This window comes from Abramis brama (assembly GCF_963993115.1).
Source record: "Abramis brama genome assembly, chromosome: 13".
Lineage (NCBI taxonomy): Eukaryota > Metazoa > Chordata > Actinopteri > Cypriniformes > Leuciscidae > Abramis > Abramis brama.
In genome coordinates this window covers 7,080,955-7,099,611 of record NC_139975.1, presented here as the reverse complement: position 1 = coordinate 7,099,611, position 18,657 = coordinate 7,080,955, and the positions used below count along the sequence as shown (strand labels likewise).

Genomic DNA, 18,657 nt, shown 5'->3' with positions numbered 1-18,657 from the left:
ACTCTCTCTCTCCTCCCCCATCATGAGTGGACACGCCCCCTACTGCTGATTGGCTCACTCTCTCCTCCCCCATCATGAGTGGACACGCCCCCCACTGCTGGTTAGCTCACTCTCTCTCTCCTCCCCCTTCATGAGTGGACACGCCCCCTACTGCTGATTGGCTCACTCTCTCTCTCCTCCCCCTTCATGAGTGGACACGCCCCCTACTGCTGATTGGCTCACTCTCTCTCTCCTCCCCCTTCATGAGTGGACACGCCCCCTACTGCTGATTAGCTCATTCTTTCCTCCCCCATCATGAGTGAACACGTCCGCTACTGCTTATTGGCTCACTCTTTCTCTCCTTCCCCGTCATGAGTGGACACGCCCCCTACTGCTGATTGGCTCACTCTCTCTCTCCTCCCCCATCATGAGTGGACACGCTACTACCCTACTGCTGATTGGCTACAAGTGTGTTGTGCTGCTCGGTTGGATCCACTTTCAATAACGTTTCTCAAAAATCGCTTACTGCACCTTTAAACCCACTCGAACCCACGACGTTTGGTTCTCGTTTATTTTACTTTTGTCTTAGTCATTGTTTTTGTCATTTGAAGAAAATATCCTTTAAATTTTGTCAATATTCCATCATGCCATTTCATCAATAATCCATTTTGACCTAAATGCCTAATTTTAGTGGATGAGAGTAGTATAAAATTACAGAATAGTTTTATTATGTTTTAGATGTGTTTTACTGCGTTAGTATTCAAGCAAGATGCTAATCATATTTATTACCATTACGTGTCCGACGTTGTAGAGAGTGATACATAAAATGCATTATCTTTCTGATGCGTCATCAACTTCCAGAAGAGCCTGTATAATTCACTCTTCCACTTCTTCATCTGAACCTGTTTCTGGTTCAAACATATACTGCTGAATTAAAACAGTATTTCCACTTGCCATTGTGCAGTGTTTACTACAGTAAAGTTGAACGAGTGAATCAGGTATTCTGAGCTGGTGTGCGAGAGTGGAGGCAGGGCTCATTTGCATTTTTTTCACAGGAAAAAAACATTTAAAAATGTCATTTAAGGGATAACATTAGGGGGACTTTAAATATTACACTGTAAAAACTAAAGCTTGCCAGTGGAATTGGCACTGGTCTTCAGTGAACAGTAAGCCCCGCCTTCTTTGATCTGATTGGCCATCGTTTTGACATTGACGAGCACTGTTAAACCGCTGAGGCAGGCCAGCCTAAAAATAACTAGACTGTAAAGAAAGTAACTTTTTAAACTTTGTAATCCTAACACAACAAATAGAGCCGTGCACAATGGAGAGCAAAAAAATACGTACTGACCCCAAAGTTTAGTTTACTCATCTATCCACATAATTTTGTGCAGGTGTAGGTTGTAATATTAGGTTTGTGTTGAATAAAGAAAGTCATACAGGTTCGGAATGACGTGATGTTGAGTAAATGATGGCAGAGTTTTAATTTTTGGGTCAGAATGAGTGACAGATTCTTCTCTGCTGAATTTCAGCAGCACCAGGTTTTGATCTACCATCTCAAGGAAGCTCCATCTGGTAATTGTGGGTAATTTCCCTTCCTTGCTTTCCTCTCGCGATGGGACCGTGGGATGCCTGCGTTTCAGAGGGGAGAGTGTGTGGGCCCAAACACGCAATGTTTCCCTCATAGGCGTCTGTGGGTGGAGAATGGAATAAAAGAAAAAAACATATGACTAAGTTTATATACACTTGGGGTCTAGATAAACTATTCTTCAGTGAGAATTGCATAATCATGCAAATGCCTTAATATATGGGAAAGCGGCGTTTTGTAAAATTGGATAAGGGATAAAAAAAAATTTGCTGAGCTGTGCATGTTGCTGTAACATTGCATCAATGTCATTTAGCCATTCGTAACACAAATCAATAGTGTACGAGTAGCTGTATATTCAGTCCGGATGTCAGCGTCAGTCCGCATGTAGCCGTTCAATATCCTGGGACCGCAGGGCGGGAAACATACGGGAGAATTCAGGGCATTCCGTAACACGTCGGTCCTCCTCTGTTCTCTGACAAAAAGTGCTGAGGTGCACGTTTCCACAGAAAGCAGATCACTCTAACAGGATTGCCTGTTCACTGGCCCCTTGTGTAATTTTGCAAATGTGTGTGTGCTGAAGCTGCAGATCCACAGTCACAGAGACATGCGCTTGCATCCATACACACACTTACTCCAATGAACTGTGAGTGAAAGAGCTGACAGCGTGGACAGGGATGGTTTAATAATGATGGAGGTAAAGTAAGGACAGAAGATGATACACGCAGCTGCCATTTTCTGTGCGTTCTGCTCCAGAATGTGATCCTTCAAGAGCTTTACTCCTCTAATGAGCCGTCCACATGCTGACCTGAGGAGAAGGGCTGAGAGACAATACGAGAATCACAGTGACACCACTAGAGACCCCACGCACGATGTGATGAAGCCAAGCAGGACAGATTCCTGGACCGACATCCTTTGTTGGTCCTGGAACAACATTCCTATCAAAAAGTCAGACCTAAACCTGATCCTAGCCTGAATTTTGCATCCAAAGTCAGGTGTGGGATATTCCTACTCTGTATCTCTGAGTTCCAACCATAAAAGCTTTATTGCTTAATTGTGATGTTCCTTATTTAAAGGTTGCTTTGGGTAAAATCATCTGCTAAATGGATGAATATGAATGTACACTACACTAAAGCACACTACATGTATACATAAAGGTTTCAAAAGGGGTTTTCACAGTGATACCATTTTTGGTTACCCAAAGAACCTTTCAGTCAACAGTTCTTAAAAGAAACCATTTTTTTTCTTAGTGTCAAAAACATTTTAGTAATCTAAAGAACCTTCTGTGCAATGGAAAGATTCAATGGACGTTAAAGGTTCTTCGTGGAAATTAAGATGCCATTAAAGAACATTTATTTTTATGAGTGTCCCGTTCAAAAGTTCAGTTTGGGGTCATTTTTTTAAACAATGTCTCTTATGCTCACCAAGGCTGCGTTTATTTGACAAAAAATACAGTGAACATTTATTTAGAAGAAAATATCCTTTAAATTTAGTCAATATTTCATCATGACATTTCATTAATAATCCATTTTGTACAAAATGTCTTATTTTAGTTGATGAGAGAGTATAAAGTTACAGAATTGTATTATGCTTTCGATGTGTTTTTGTGCGTTGTTAAGAAAAGAGCACATTCACAACATGATTGACACATTTTGTGAATTATTATTATAATTTAAAATAACTTTCTATTTAAATACATTTTAAAATGTAATTTGTTCCTGTAATGCAAAGCTGAATTTGCAGCATCATTACTCCAATCTTCAGTGTCACATGATCCTTCAGAAATAATTCTAATATGCTGATTTGATGCTCAAGAAACAAATCTTATTATCAGTGTTAATAACAATTTTTGCTGCTTAATATATTTGTGGAAACTACGATCCTTTTTTTTTCAAGATTCTTTTATAAATCTTTATTAGCATCTATAGTTCCATGATGAAACTTAAACACCATGGAACCTTTCCATTGCACAAAACATCTTTTTTGAAAAGTTCTTCAGATTATTACAATTTCTTCACACTGAGAAAAAAATGACTGTTTTAGAACTGTTCCATGAAAGGTTCTTTGGGGAACCAAAAAATGGTTCTTTAATGGCATTGCTGTGAGAAGAAAAACCCCTTCTGGAACCTTTATTTTTAAGAGACAATCTTTTGTAACATTATTGACTTTACTGTCACTTTTATTATATTAACTTTTGAATAGTGTAAATAGAGTTGTCCAAGTTAATGCAAAATTTTGTCAGGTGTAGGATTATCAACAGAAATGATAACTTATGCACTGGTAAACAGGTTTTATATCATGTGATGCAACTTTGCTTTGCTCATTTTGTGTGCTGGCATGAGTGTGTGATCTTGGCAGAATTGCTGGGATTTCTGAACCAAAAGTGCCGTTTCCAAAGTGCCGTTCCATTGCACTTTTCCAAACAGAGCATTGGAAATTCTGACTTTGACTCTGACTTCTGATTGGCTGAAAATAATATTGTTCTAGGACCAAAAACATGGTGATCCAGGATCATGCCCTTCAGGGATAAATAGTGACTACACAGACTCGCTTTTGATGCACTTTTGCTAGCCTTTCTTTTTCTTTACCTCCTTTTCTCCATTTTCTGGGTTTTTGTTTCATTTCTGTCTTCGCATACCCTCACGTTTTTCCATTTCTCTCTTCCTTTGTGTCTTGGCTGTTTATGTGCAGGAAAAACTCAAAGCTTCACATCAGCAGAGTGAGACAGGAGGATTCTGGGAACTACACCTGTGTGGCGGAGAACTCGCTGGGCAGAGAGAACGCCACCAGCTACGTCAGCGTCCAAAGCAGTAAGAGCTCCATTATTTCCCTCTTAGTTCCTCTCATTGCAAACGGCTGAGAGTCACAAGAGACCAGTGCTCCTGCTCATCATGGGACAGATTCTTACAGCACATGTGCTTTGTAAGATGTCTGTACTCTGATATAGACACACGTGCAGTGAGAGCACACTGGGCCTGTCTTTATGTTGCACTTATTGCTCTTTCGCACTGGTCAGGTATGAAAGATAAGAAGAATTAGGTTACATTTATTTCAGATTCATTTTATCTACTCTTTTGAGTAGTCTAAACAGATCTTAGCATTTGGAAACAAACTGTAAATGCAAAAATAACAGCATTTCTTTTTACCCCTCAGTCTTCGTCAAATGTACTTCATTAATAAAACTGTTAAGAGTGAGGAATCAGATTTGGAACAAGAATAATGAAATTCCTTACGATTTCCATCTGCTGTGTTTTTGCCTGTGCAAAACTAACTGTGAGTGCTTGTTGGGCTGTTGCAAGGTGGTTGCTAGGGTCTTGTAGGTGGTTACTAGGGTGTTGCTAGGTGGTTACTAGTGTGTTTTGGGTAGTTGCTTAGTTCCTCGCTTAGTGGCCCAAGTCAAAACCCTTGACATGGCTCAAGTCCTTCCTTCAGTGTAAATCTATAGGATTGTTTCGCCTGTTTTATAGACCATTAGGCCATAGAATATTAATAGCACACAGCCTCAAGATTTGAGGCAGCATTCAGGGGCCAGATGCATAAAGATAGCTGTCAGGTTAAGATTGTTTCTTAAGAACTAGTCTGACCAACTAGCAGTTAGTTAGGGCTATTCACTCTTACTCTTCAGACTCAAATTAGACCAATCTACCTTTTCATGTGACTGACTTAAAAAATGTATGGCCAGAAAAAAAATTAGATGACTAACTTGTAAGACTTGTAAGTCTAAACATTTAATGCAATCGACCCTAGGTCTGTTTTGTAAGTTTTGGTGTTATTTTGTATAACACACCTCTCTCATCTGCTGTTTTACTTACCGATCTCCCCACCTGCTTTAGTCTCTGGAGTATATCACATCAGCTGGAGGCGTTTGATGTGCCGTGACTTTGTGTGTGTGTGTGAGTGAGTGTGTGTGTGTGTGTAACTAATGCGAACTCCATCCAGCCCATCTTAAGGGCAGTAATGGTTGAGTGGTTTGAGATATAGGGTCTTTCTCTCTCTCTCAACTTTGTCCTCCAGCTCTTCACCAAACCCCTCCATTATCTGATGTGTCAGCAGAGTCTCATGGACACAGAGAATGAATGAATGAGCAAGAGAAGGAATGAAATGAATAAGTGAGTGAGTAAAAGAAATGATAGAATAATTTGGGGATTCATGATTAATCAAATAAAACCATAATTATAATTATTATTTTATAATCATATTGGTATATAATCACTAAATGTTTGTCCAAATAGTGAATGAACAAATTAACTGAATGAACCTTCAAAGTTTCACAACAAGAACATTTGAAGGAATGAGTAAATGAATATTATTAATAATGTATTAAATTAATTAAATGTTAATAATATAATGTCAAAGATTTAGGATCTTTATTGTTACAATGAGCTAATGCTAAAAATGTCAAATTAAAATAATTTAAAAAAAAATCTAAAGAAAACACATTTTATTTGTTTACCTGTATGTCATGTGATCGACATCAGAGAACCATGAACATGCGAATGTGTTGTTAAATTAATGAAATATTAACTTCAAATTCCTGGGGTACTTCAAGAATATTTTAAGATGTCTGACTGACAAAAAAGTGTGGGAATCCCTGAATTAACTGAATTAATGCAAGCTCTTTATCGTGTTTTTCTAATGAATGAATAAATAGTTGAATTAATAAAATGAGAGGATATGTCTGGGTCTGCGTATTTAGATTGGTGTGTGTGTGTGTGTATGTGTGTTCCTGTGTTCTGAGAAGTAATTGGCTTATTTAATAATCTGAGATCTATTATGTAGTTAAGTCACTGTGAAAGGTAAAAGGGTCCTTTCAGGATGAGTGTGAGAGATAAAGAGAAAGGGCCCTATTTTAACGATCTAAGCACATGGTCTAAAGCACACGCCGCAAGTGCACTCAGGGCGTGTCCGTATCCACTTTTGCTAGTTTAACGACAGGAAAAATGGTCTGCGCACACGGTGCATGGTCTAAAAGTGTTGTCCCTATTCTCTTAATGAGTGATGGGTGTGTTTTGGGCGTAATGTGCAATAAACCAATCAGAGTCTCATCTTTCATTCCCTTTAAAAGCCAGTTACAAAGTACAGACAAAGTGTACGCGCGTTGTGGACCCGCCTATACTTTAGACCAGGTTTTTGTTGGTCAATGGTGCAGTCTATTTCAGTTGCCTCAAAATAGCAACACGCCATCAATGCGCCTGAACACACCTTTGTTTCAGACCAGCTCACCCATGGGCGCACAAATGGTCTCAAATGCATTTGCTATTCCTATACGCAGAACATGAAAATGATAACTGCGTCGGGCTGAAACTAGCAAAAAACACTTGCGTCGCGCCTGGTGCGTGTGTTTACATGTTCTGTGTGCATGTGTGTGCGTGTATGTGTACAGTGAATAGTTGCAGATAACTCTCTGTGCTTAAAGAAGATAAAGTGTGTCATTTTGGCAGATTCTGCACTCCAGGAACAGCAAGCATTTCAGTCCATAAGTGCACAGATTTCAGCTATATATAACAGCACAGACACTGACCGGAGAGACAAAAAGAAAGAGAGGGAGAGATGCTCTAGTGGCCATATGGGGGGTCACCAGGGTAGTATCTATGCAGTATTTGAGAGCATAGAGCTAAAACAGGACAAAAACTGCGCAAGCCAAAGCAGAACGTCCTTGAAGACGGGTCATTTAGGAGAAGTGTGTGTTTACATCTTTGTGCATATATGTTTGTGTGTGACGTGAGACCCAGCTGGACTCTGGCCTCTGAATTCTTCAGCTGCAATGCCAAGAGCCTGTCAGATACAAGAGCCAAGTATACTTAACGCAAAATACACACGCACACACACACAGCCGCAACCACAATTGACCCTGTTTGTGCTCTTAAAGGAACAGTGCACCCAAAGAAAAAAAAGGCTGTCATGTACTCCCCCTCATTCATTTCAAAACTGTACAAATTTTGTGTAAGGAAAATGATAAATGTTAATGTTGCGTTTCCCCTTCAGAAGAAAGTTGAGGGTCAAGGTCTAAAAAGGATGGAAAGTATCATAAAACGACCATTAAAGTAGTCCATACAACTCGCACATATTTTAAATCTTCTAAAGCCATAAACACTACAGTTTTTGAAAGAAATTAATACTTTTATTCAGCAAGGATGTATTAAATTGATCAAAAGTGATAGTAAAGACATTTATGTCTAGTTCAGTCATGAAACTCTTGAGGGAGCAGGCTGATGGGTCCTTTACATCCAATCTGTAAGCAATCACATCATTACCGCATGGCACAATGAAATTGCTTGCTCAACATTTAAATAGTCTGGTTCATTGTTTCCTGTAGGCTAGTCCTGAACCCTCCACCTCCCCCAGCTCCACCTGTCTAGATCTGCTACAGGATTAATGTATGTCTATTCATGCAGCAGCAGCATATCTTACATTCTCACAGCAGTGTGTCTGTGTATCTATTAGCGGTAGCAAGTCCATACTTGCTCAGCATTTGCCATTTTCATTAACATTGCCATATTCAATAACATGTTAAAACTATTCAGAGAGTTGTCATTATTGAAATATTATTACAAAAGATTTCTATTTGAAATAAAAGCCATTACTCCAGTCTTCAGTGTCACATGATCCTTCAGAAATCATTCAGATGATTTACATAAAAACAGTTGTGCTGCTTCATTTTTGTGAAAACTGATTCTTTAACAGGATCCTTTGAAAAGAGCATCATTTGTTTGAAATATAAATCGTTTGTAACATTATAAATTTCTTTACTGTTTACAATTTAGTGCATCCTTGCTGAATAAAAGTATTAATTTCTTTCAAAACTGTATTGTATATGGTTTTAGAAGATTTGGAATATAGCACATGAGTTTTATGGACTACTTTTATGGTCGTTATATGGTATTTTTTTATCCTTTTTGGACCTTTACACCCCCTATATTTGTAAGGAGAAAAGTAGCATTTACATTCAACTAATGTCTCACAAAAATCATATAGCATGACAAAATTTACATTTTTGAGTGAACTACAGGTATATGTTTAATAAATGGCCCTGGTCTTATTTTGCATGATTCATCAAGTGCACATACTTTCGAGATAAAAATGCCTGCTTTCATAATCATAATCATGATGTTATCACAATAAATGATTTATTTAGTCTCTAACATAATAGAAATTCTGTCTTAGAGTCAGATAAACTAATAATAGTACAGCCTAACAGTCACTATATCCAATCTAAGTGAAAGTGAAAGTACTGTACACACACACACACACACAACACACCTGGAGCAGTGGGCAGCCATCCACTGGAGCGCCCGGGGAGCGATTGGGGTTAGGTGTCTTGCTCAAGGGCACCTCAGTCATTTCCTGCCGGTATTGAGAATCATACCCGCAACCTTCGGGTTACCAGTCTGACTCTCTAACCATTAGGCCATGACAGCCCCCTATCTAATATCGATTAATAAAGTATGCCACACTGCATTATTTGGCAGTGAATATTTTATTATTAAGTCAGAAATACATAATGGAAATAAAATGCATTGCAGATTCTATTTGAATGAGCGAATCTACCCTGGTAATCCAGAGTTCTCACGAGAGCACAAGTTGAATTTGCTCAGCGAGTTACTCTGGTGTCAAGTAATGATGCTCATTTAATATGCCCCTCTATCTGAGCTGCACCAATCACATCGGGTTATCCGATATAGGCGGGCCAGAGGCGAGATGACGACAGCGCTGCGATGTCGAAGTCATTAGTAAACATTGCAAGATGGATGAACACCATTTGTTTGAAACGGCTTTGGCCGCTACAATGAAAGATTTAGACTTGCCTTTTTCTCTAAAAGAGGAACAGAAGATGGCGCTCGAATCGTTCCTTTGCAAGAAGGACGTTTTTGCTGTTTTGCCGACCGGATACGGTAAGAGTCTAATCTACCAGTTAGCTCCGCTGGTAGCTAAGCGATGTTGTGATTGGTCATAGTGTTATCCAATTGCGTGCAGTGAGATTTTCAAATGCACGCTTGGTGCCGCCCCTCGAGCTGGCCGATTTTCATTAGTCGACGCCAGACCATTAATCTTTCAGATTTAGGTCTGGATTTCCAGGCTACAAAGGCACATGGACACAGGTCATATTAAATTGATGATTCTGGATCCAGTGTTACTGTTGAGATAAATGAGGAATGAGTCCACCGTCCAGAGCTCAGCACTGCTTCAGCTAAATGAGTCTGATGCAAGCGCAGACATGAAACACACTCCTGCGCATGCTGCTCTGCCTCCACCCCTGCTCCCCTGCCCTGTACTGTATACTGTCTATGGTTTTTTTAAATAGTTTGTGAAAAAGTATGCTGTATGCAACAGTAAATGGTTCAAACAGTTTTTCACATGACCCTGGTGCGTATGTTTAATACAGCATCCAATATATTATATATATATATAGTTATACATAAAATAAAAAATATATGCTAATACTTTTTGTCTCCTTTATGATAATTGATAATATCCTTATTAAGTTGAATTATAATAAAGAACCTGCTAAATAAAAAAAACGTAAATGCATACAAAAATTCATCTGTGCAAATGAACAGTATACACACTGCATAGCACTTTCTTTCAGCTGTACTTTATAGTACGAACCCTCTTTTTTTAACCCACGTTTTTCTCTCTCTTTCCCGTCAGTGGCTCTCCTGATAATCTGTCTCCTTCAAATCCCCCATTCCTCCACTTCCATTCACTCCCCTCTTCATTAGCCTGTCTCTCCATCCGTTCTGCTCCCCCTGCATGCAGTTCTGCAGCGTGTGCATGTGTGTGTTTCTGCGTGCATGTGATCGCTCTCGCGGTGGACATGTCTGTGAATGCTGTCTGAATGGGTAGTGCCTGTAAGTGGTTCGATGTCATTGATCGGCGCCTGGTTGAGTAGAGTGGATCAGCATCTCCGTACAGGCCCCCGTGTGACTTACGGCCTTCCCAGCGACCCCCCTTGCTGGGGTGTGAATCATGTTCTCCTGACTGTCCGCATCCATCCGTCGGCTCAGAGCCAAGGCTAATGGAGCTAATATCCTGCCACACCAGGATGGACTACGAGACGGAGGGAAATATGTGCAGTCTTTAAAAGCCCCTCTCTGGATCTATTTAAAGCGGAGAACAGATGCACTGCCAGTGCAGCACCTGATCAACATTATTATTGTCTTTTAGTCATAATAATCTATCTATCTGTTTAAAAAATCTGCTGCTTTATGAAAATGAATTCATTTCAGTAGTACTTTATCACATTTAAATTCACATTGCAATTCTGTTTGCTACCTCAAGTCAAATCCAATTCAAATTCAGGAACCGAATAAAACATTCTTAGTTCAGTTCTAAATACCTCCTCAGAAAAAGTACAAATCAATTTCTCCTAGTAACGCTTCACTGTGCATGTTCAGTTCAATGGATATTAATGTGTTTTTAGTTGGGATCAATTGTCATTTGTGATTGCTGAATCGGGATTTTTTAATAAAGAGAGTAGAGAAGTGGATTTAAATTTGAACATTAAGATTTAACAGCTTGCTCCAGCGCAAACCCTCGATTGACCTTAGAAAAAACTACTGTCAGGATTTACTAAAGATGCCAGTGAAGAATTAGCAATGAAAAGGCGTGGATAGATATTTTTTTGCGACTGACCTTATTGCATATGCATTTGTAGAAGTTTACCTCTCAGATACAACATTTATGGGAGGATAGTATATAAATGAATCAAGCAACGTGATTTACTAAGGTTTGCGGTAGTCAATTCAATGGTATTTGCGGCATTATTTAATGTCGGGAAAAAGCATGCATTAACCGATTTGGCGCTTGACATGGCTGCGATAGTAGAGGACGCACCACAGAGAATAGACAGTGCTGATAGAAGGGAGAGCATTTTATCCACCCATGTTCATTTATTTGGAATACCAGAGGAAGAAACATATTATTTGCCCAGCCATGTCATTTAATTTGCTGCTTCTGTGTTGTTAGTAGATAACCCGCACCTGATTATCATAGGCTTAGCTTGTTTGCGACCCTACACTAATTTGCGCTGCCCTTTGTAGATTGCATTGGTCATAATGGAAATGAACTGGCTGCGTCTGTGCGCATTTTGTCAGTATCACCCGCAGAACTTTCCATTCCCATCAGCGTTTTTATGAGATTGCGGTCTCACGCTAATTTGCCCTGTTTAGTAAATCTGGACCTGCACACATCTCCAATATTATACGATGTATATCTAAACATTGAATTGACTGAGGCACAAAAGGAGGATTGACCACTTTGTGTGTCTCACATGAAACAGTTACAGGCTAATAACATAGAGGCACGATAGCACACACACTGTCACTGCAGAGAAGAGGACATATGCTTGAGACAGATGTAAGGTTGAATGTTAGAGGCGATATATTCTGCTCTCCTCCATTTCCTACTGGAGTGATGTGTGACCTTTAGAGACACGGGCTATTGTGCTCTGAGACATACAGTGTCTCCTTCTCACTTGATGCCCCTTTGTTCTCTCTCTCTCTCTCTCTCTCTCTCTCTCTGCTGTGCTGTGTGTTTGTGTGTGCATGTTAATGAGTTAATTAGCTCGTTATGAAATGGCAGGGCTCAGGTGGTGGTCTGTCCAGTGCTAGATCACTCCATGTGGTCTCACCAAAGTGGCGTCTGTCTGCTACCTCACACTAGTTACGTCACATAATTACATCCATATATTGTATCAGGACTGGTTTACACTTGGCATTAACATGCAACCTGTATCCGGATGTTGTCCACATACACATTCTTAACCCGATAATGCTTAATAAGCCGACAACGTGTGTGGTCATGAAAACGTGTTAAATCGGTTTCCTTTTCCAATTCGATCGACACAGCTAGATTTTTGCCCATTACCCCGATTTCACCCGGAATGTAAACACATTAACTTGCGTTTTATCGGCTTATTAAAGTGTGATATTTGACTGAAAAGCGTCCTTATACGGCAGATTTAAGCGCACCCAGCCACCGCAAGTGTTTTGCGGTAGGGGAGGAGAAATATATTGCAAACTCTGACTTTTTCTTAACCCAAAAAATATAAAAAAATATAAATCATCCAAAAAAGCATCTAGTGCAGCGGCAGCCCAATGGACAAGTGGTACAGTTGAAGAAACTTCAAATATAAGAGGAGAATGAGTCTTTGCAAGTTTCCTGCTGACGTTTTGAAATACTCTGGTTTTTATTGCTTTATTTAACATTACAACTCACATAAGCAAAAACACGTGGATCCTCACCACTAGGAACTAACCTTTTTTTTTTTTTTATGTGTCTTCTAAACGTGGTTACTTGCATTGCCGGGTTATTGATTTGCATGTAAACCTGTAAATCGATAAAACCGGTAAATCGGTAAAAGTGCATACTTGGGTAAACTGAATTTTGGTAGTTATCAGCATATTGGTGTGCATGTAAACGTGCTCATTGAAAAGACAAGTGTAAATGCATTGTGATCGGATCTCACAATTGTCTGTAATTGCAACATAGCCATCGCATCTGCATTCACAAGTCGACGTCACAATGTCTTGGGAGTTGCTGCACGTAGCTGGGTGTTTTTAGGAGACAATCGAGGAAGGAGTAGAATGCATATATAGAAGAAAGTTTGCTATCGAAAGTTGCACAACCATTCATTGTCTGTAAAGGACCCATTTGGACCCATTCGTCTCTTTTTACTGTTTCAATCATGGCATCTATGCAAAGTATTATTATTTGCAGCCTCCTCCTCTTTGTTTTATGAGATTTGAAACACGTACTGTAGCACCGTGACTGAAAACTATTTTTAAAAGAAACCCCAGCACTTCAGGTCGACTTTGCACCGGGGCCATTTTACCTTTACAGACTTATTTTAAATATTGCGTGGGAAACAGAGATCTGATCAGTTATCCAGATACAGAAGAGACTTGACGTTGACAAGCACGATCTGCTCGATCGGCTCACACATGAAGCTTTCACACAGCTTTACACATGAACACTAATCTTTGAGATAAATATAATGCATGTAGAGCTGTTTCCTGTTCACTTCCTGTTTACATTTTTAGTTTTGCTCTGGATCCTGAGAGTGTTATACAGGCTACACATAATTTTATTTAACACCACCACATCATAACTGATTACAAGATTTCATTGTAATGAATATTGGCTGTTCAGTTCAATTTGTACATATTGTATGCTGTTGATGAAGAATAAGAGGCAAAACTTGGTTTATGAACAGACTGGCTTCTGCAACAAAACTACATTTCTTTGGGGCAGCATAATGTGTTTTTTATTTTGTCGCAGTAATCCTAAAAATAGGTATGCTGGAGAAGTTTCTCTCTCTCTTTTTTCTTTTTTATTTTGACATAATTATGACTAACAAACTCATAAGGAAGAAAGAGTAATTATAATTTTGAGTTGCACATAAATGACCAATCAAACTTATTATGTTTACCATTGAGAAACTCTCTGAACTGTCTATGATAGTTGTGACATCAAATATGATGGAAGACAACTCTAAAGTGAATGTTTTTGTGAAGTTGTTTTAATTTTTACTGCTGTATGTTAGTAATATAAAGGTTTTGTGTGCAACTGAGTTTATTTTCTACTAAAGCTACTCATGCTTGGCCAGTTTGCTTCATGCTAATTAATAAATTATTGTTAAATACCATACAAACCACACATTTTGGCAACTTGAATGAACTTGATTTGCTGTAATAATAACTGTGAAGTTGGATTGGATCCTATCAGGTGCATTTGCTTAAATCTCTGCCTGAACTGTGAGGAGCCAGATCTACTGTGATGCGATCAGATCAGATGTGTGACTGGAGTGACTTTATGGGACTAGAACATTTTGTTGGCTCAATTTGACGTCACGAATTAGTACACATGAGGAAAGAATCACTATGGCTGTGGGACTAATACAGAAGTACGCACTCTGCTTACACACACAGGCATTGTGCCTATAGCACCACCGGTGTCTGAGGGGTGGAAGTGCAATAAAAGCAGCTACTGTATGTGAATCTCATATTAAAGTGTAACTTCGCCGATTTTCAACCTGATTTGTATTGTTACAATGTCGGTAGTATATGTAAATGAACAATGTTTACTCGTTCTCCATGTTGCCTGGACGGAGATATTCACGTTTATTTGTCAGCAAAAGTCTGCCGAAAGCATCAAGGGCTTTTGTAACTACAGATTATACTTCCGCATTTTTGTGTCCCCGGCCACGGACAGTCGGATCGACAGAGGGTTATTAACAGAACAGTTATTGCAAGGGTAGGTTTATCACTGAAAATTTGATCATACTTTGTCTACTCTTTAAACAACCTTATGGTAAAAAGTTGAACACTATGGCAACAGCTTTCTTGTACAAGACGACGTTTTGCTTCGGGAGGTTGGGCATAACTGACAGAACAGCAGGTTCTTTCAGTTTTTCCCCTCCGTTAGGCCTACAGCACTGTGTTCACAGTCATCCCGTTTGAAATGTTGACTACAAACACAGGTTTTTCAGATTTTCAGTCATGGTGTTCTCTAGATATTTATGATTCATTGCAGCCTTTAGCCGATGCCTACAACGCGCTGGATTCTTCACTGGAAAACGAAATTAACTCACTACCGCTAAACATTTACTCTTTGAATTCTTTCACCCGAGAACAATACAAGCCGACACCATTATGACTAAAAGTTTACTAAGGAGTATTTCTTACTAAAGTAAGGTGGTATTTGACTCTGGTAAGCATATCCATAGCAGACTGGTGGGAGTGGCCTTGGACGGCAACATGCCCAGTGCATTATGGGTGTTGACGTTTTCCTACATATTTGGAAAAAGGAAAGACAACAGACTTTTTTCTTTGTTTTCTCCAGTCAGATAGCACAGATAAAAAATAAAATCAGGTTTCTGCTTCATAGGCAGCCAAGATTTATTGAAAGGCCATTTTGCCAGCGGTAAATTATCCCTTTAATCAACACATCCCAGCTCTTCTGCACACGCCATATGTGTTTCTCTCACAGTAACACACACATTCAATTTGGGACAGGGCTTTAGACATTGGCTATTTTCAGATTAGAATACTAGCATACTACTTTTATCATTTGTGCAGTATATATTATGTATACTATGTACAGTATGCACATTTTCTGTATGGAAATAACTACCTTCATAAGGCATATATTCAGAAGAATTTATTACATTGCTTGTAATTAGATTAAAGTGAATCAGACCACTTTAAAAATATTATTGATAATGCTAAATAAAATGTGTGATATGAATTAAAGGGCTGGTATAATGCCCTTTTCACAAGATGTAAAATAAGTCTTTGATGTCCCCAGAGTGTGTTTGTGAAGTTTTAGCTCAAAATAACCCACAGATATTTTTTAATAGCATGTTAAAATTGTCAATTTTTGAAGGTCAGTTTTGTGTCTGTTCCTTTAAATGCAAATGAGCTGCTGCTCCCGGCACAGAGGGCGGAGCTTCAACAGCTTGCATTCACAAAGACATGCACTGAAAATTTCAAAAACGTTTAGCCTTTTATGTTCAAACCGGATTCAGACAATGATGGAGAGACTCAAGAACAAGTGAACATGTAGATTGCAACAGGACATTTCTGAATTAGTTGATGAATTTATGTAGCTTATGTGTAGTTATGTTCTAGTCATTGATTAGCATATTCTGTCTTGATAATCTATAAATCGTGTTCCGGGGGCGGAGTTTATGTAAATTTTAGGGTTGGTGATGTCACTAACCCAGGAGGAATGTTGTGTAGTCTCTACCAGCCGTTTGTTGTAGTCCTTAAAAAGCAATTTCTTTAAAAGCAAATATCTCCCTTTGCTTTGAACTTTGAGCGCTGTAACTTTGCAGATGTTGTTTATGCTCAAACAGCAATATTACACACTAAGTTAGAAAAGTGAAATCATAATCAACCACCCCTTTAACACACACGCATATTATTGTGTTTTCTTTCCCTAAAAAGTAACTGAATATGTAAAGGCATTATTTTTTTAATCTTTTGTCAGCATTATCTTTTTTTTTTACTACGGGCACTTTTGTTTTATAAATTACAAGAAGAAATTCTAACAAAATAATTCAGATGTTTCAAATTACCCCTGGAAGTTCACGTATAACTGGTTAGGAATCACAGACCTACCATATTTGCCACAATGTGCAGTATTCATCAGAGCACACTATGTTCAATACTGCATCCCACATTGCCGAGGTTCTCAAACTGGCGAAGCAGAGCTGTTGGAAGAGGGCGTGGAATTTTTATGGGTGTGAAATTATTTATTGTCATCAGGAAAAAGCGATCGTAAATACTTGCATAGCATATCAGCAAATGTGTTCGGGAATGTATAATTCCTCTTTACATAATTATACAAAGACTTTCCTGTAACAATAACATGGTTTTGGTCGGTTGCCATGGATTTCATCAGAGTTGGTCCATTCTCCACGGACACGAGTCTGGGATCTGTGATTCGTGAGGGAAGGAGTTGTGGTGATGACAGTCTGTCAACGTCCGCTTATAAAAGTGCACAAAGCATATGACGTCAGTTTGAGAACCTCTTCCACAATGCAATGCGCATTTGCAGCAATAATGTTGAACATCACTTCCATGACTCATACTGATAAAGTTAGGACATTTTTACTCAAATCCTAATCAATTTTTTAGTTTTTTCTCTCATAACAGAACACCTTTCAATTAAACATGCAATATAATGAGGTCATGTGACAACAATGTAGTATACCACTGTTAGAAATGTTGGTTACACTATTTTAAGGTGCCTTTGTTGCAGTGTAATTATACATTTAAGGACTTAAGTATAAATTAGCTGTATGTACTTACTATAGGTTTAGGTTTAGTTGCATGTAATTATGCAAAATGTTTAGTTATTACATTTACATATGTAACGTGTAACAAGTGTACATGTGTAAAATATGTAAAACACGTGTAAAATAAAGTGTTACCGAAATGTTTGCATAATAAAAAAGTGGATGCTGCACACTGGTGGTGGCTGAGGGGTATGATATGACTGTAATGCGTTTTGGGTGTAACAGTGGTAATGCGCTATATAAATGCCTCATCCGTTTATTCATTTATAATTCATTCTGCTTCACATACTATTTTTAATAGGCAGTATGCAGTATAAACTGTGCAGTATTGAGCAAGCATTAATTAGTAAACCATTCAAAGTCTTAATATTAGTCTTAATCAACTGTGATCTCCTTGAGTTTTTATTGTAATTTGACACATTCTTACACTAAATTGTATTAATTAAAAGAAGTAACAATATAATACTACAAAGATGCCTGGACATGCAACATAATGAGGACATGTATTATAGCATACTGGTTAAAATATTTATTGCATATATAAAATATTTATTTTTAATAATGTTTTTGCACAAGGCCTATATTGTTGCAAAACTATATTTTTACAGCTGTGTATAGGTTTTTATGATTTTTTTTTTTGTTCTTTTTTATTTTATTAATTTTGCTATACATTTTGTTATATTGCATATGTAAAATATTTATTGCATACTCTTTTCAAAAATATGCATGCTAGTATACCCCCCCCCCCCCCCCCCCCCCCCCCCCCTCTTTATATCTGTCACTCTTGACTGTTTCCCTTTGACCATCTCCGTCTGGCTCTCTGTCCGGGCGATTGAATCACGGATTCCCCGTGTCTCTGGCTGCAGAGATCCAGATGTGATGTGCTGCTGTTTTCAGCATGCGGTTTGATTCTGCGTGACTCTGACACACTGCAGAAAATCTAAAACCTCGGCGTGGCTGCGAGCCAGCGATGCCTGCGAGAACATCCTCCCATCTGCCATGTGTATTTGGCAGTGTGTGTCTCACTCTAGTTCATATACAGAGTGATACAGTGTTTTGTGGAACAGTGTGTGTGTGTGTGTGGCTGCAGTTTCAGTTCTGTTGCCATGTTGGAGAAGTATTTAGCAGTGTTGTAGACTGATAATACAGGAATGATTCTGATACTCTGATGTTAATCGAAGAGTTCATCCAATCTCACCCTTATGATACTTAATGCTTTAGTGTCTTTAGATGGAAGAAAGAATGTGTTTGGAAAGACATGAGGGTGAATAAATGATGACAGAATTGTAAAGTT

The 18,657-nt window shown here is 38.7% G+C and overlaps 1 protein-coding gene across 1 annotated transcript in view; it reads left to right on the top strand.

The window, feature by feature from the left end:
• Positions 1 to 18,657, top strand: part of nrg2b (neuregulin 2b) — a 71,745-nt gene that overhangs the window by 31,984 nt on the left and 21,104 nt on the right. Inside the window, exon 3 of the mRNA XM_084133232.1 lies at positions 4,253 to 4,371. Coding sequence (XP_083989358.1) covers positions 4,253 to 4,371 — 119 coding nt within the window. The remainder of the gene's footprint in view (positions 1 to 4,252; positions 4,372 to 18,657) is intronic.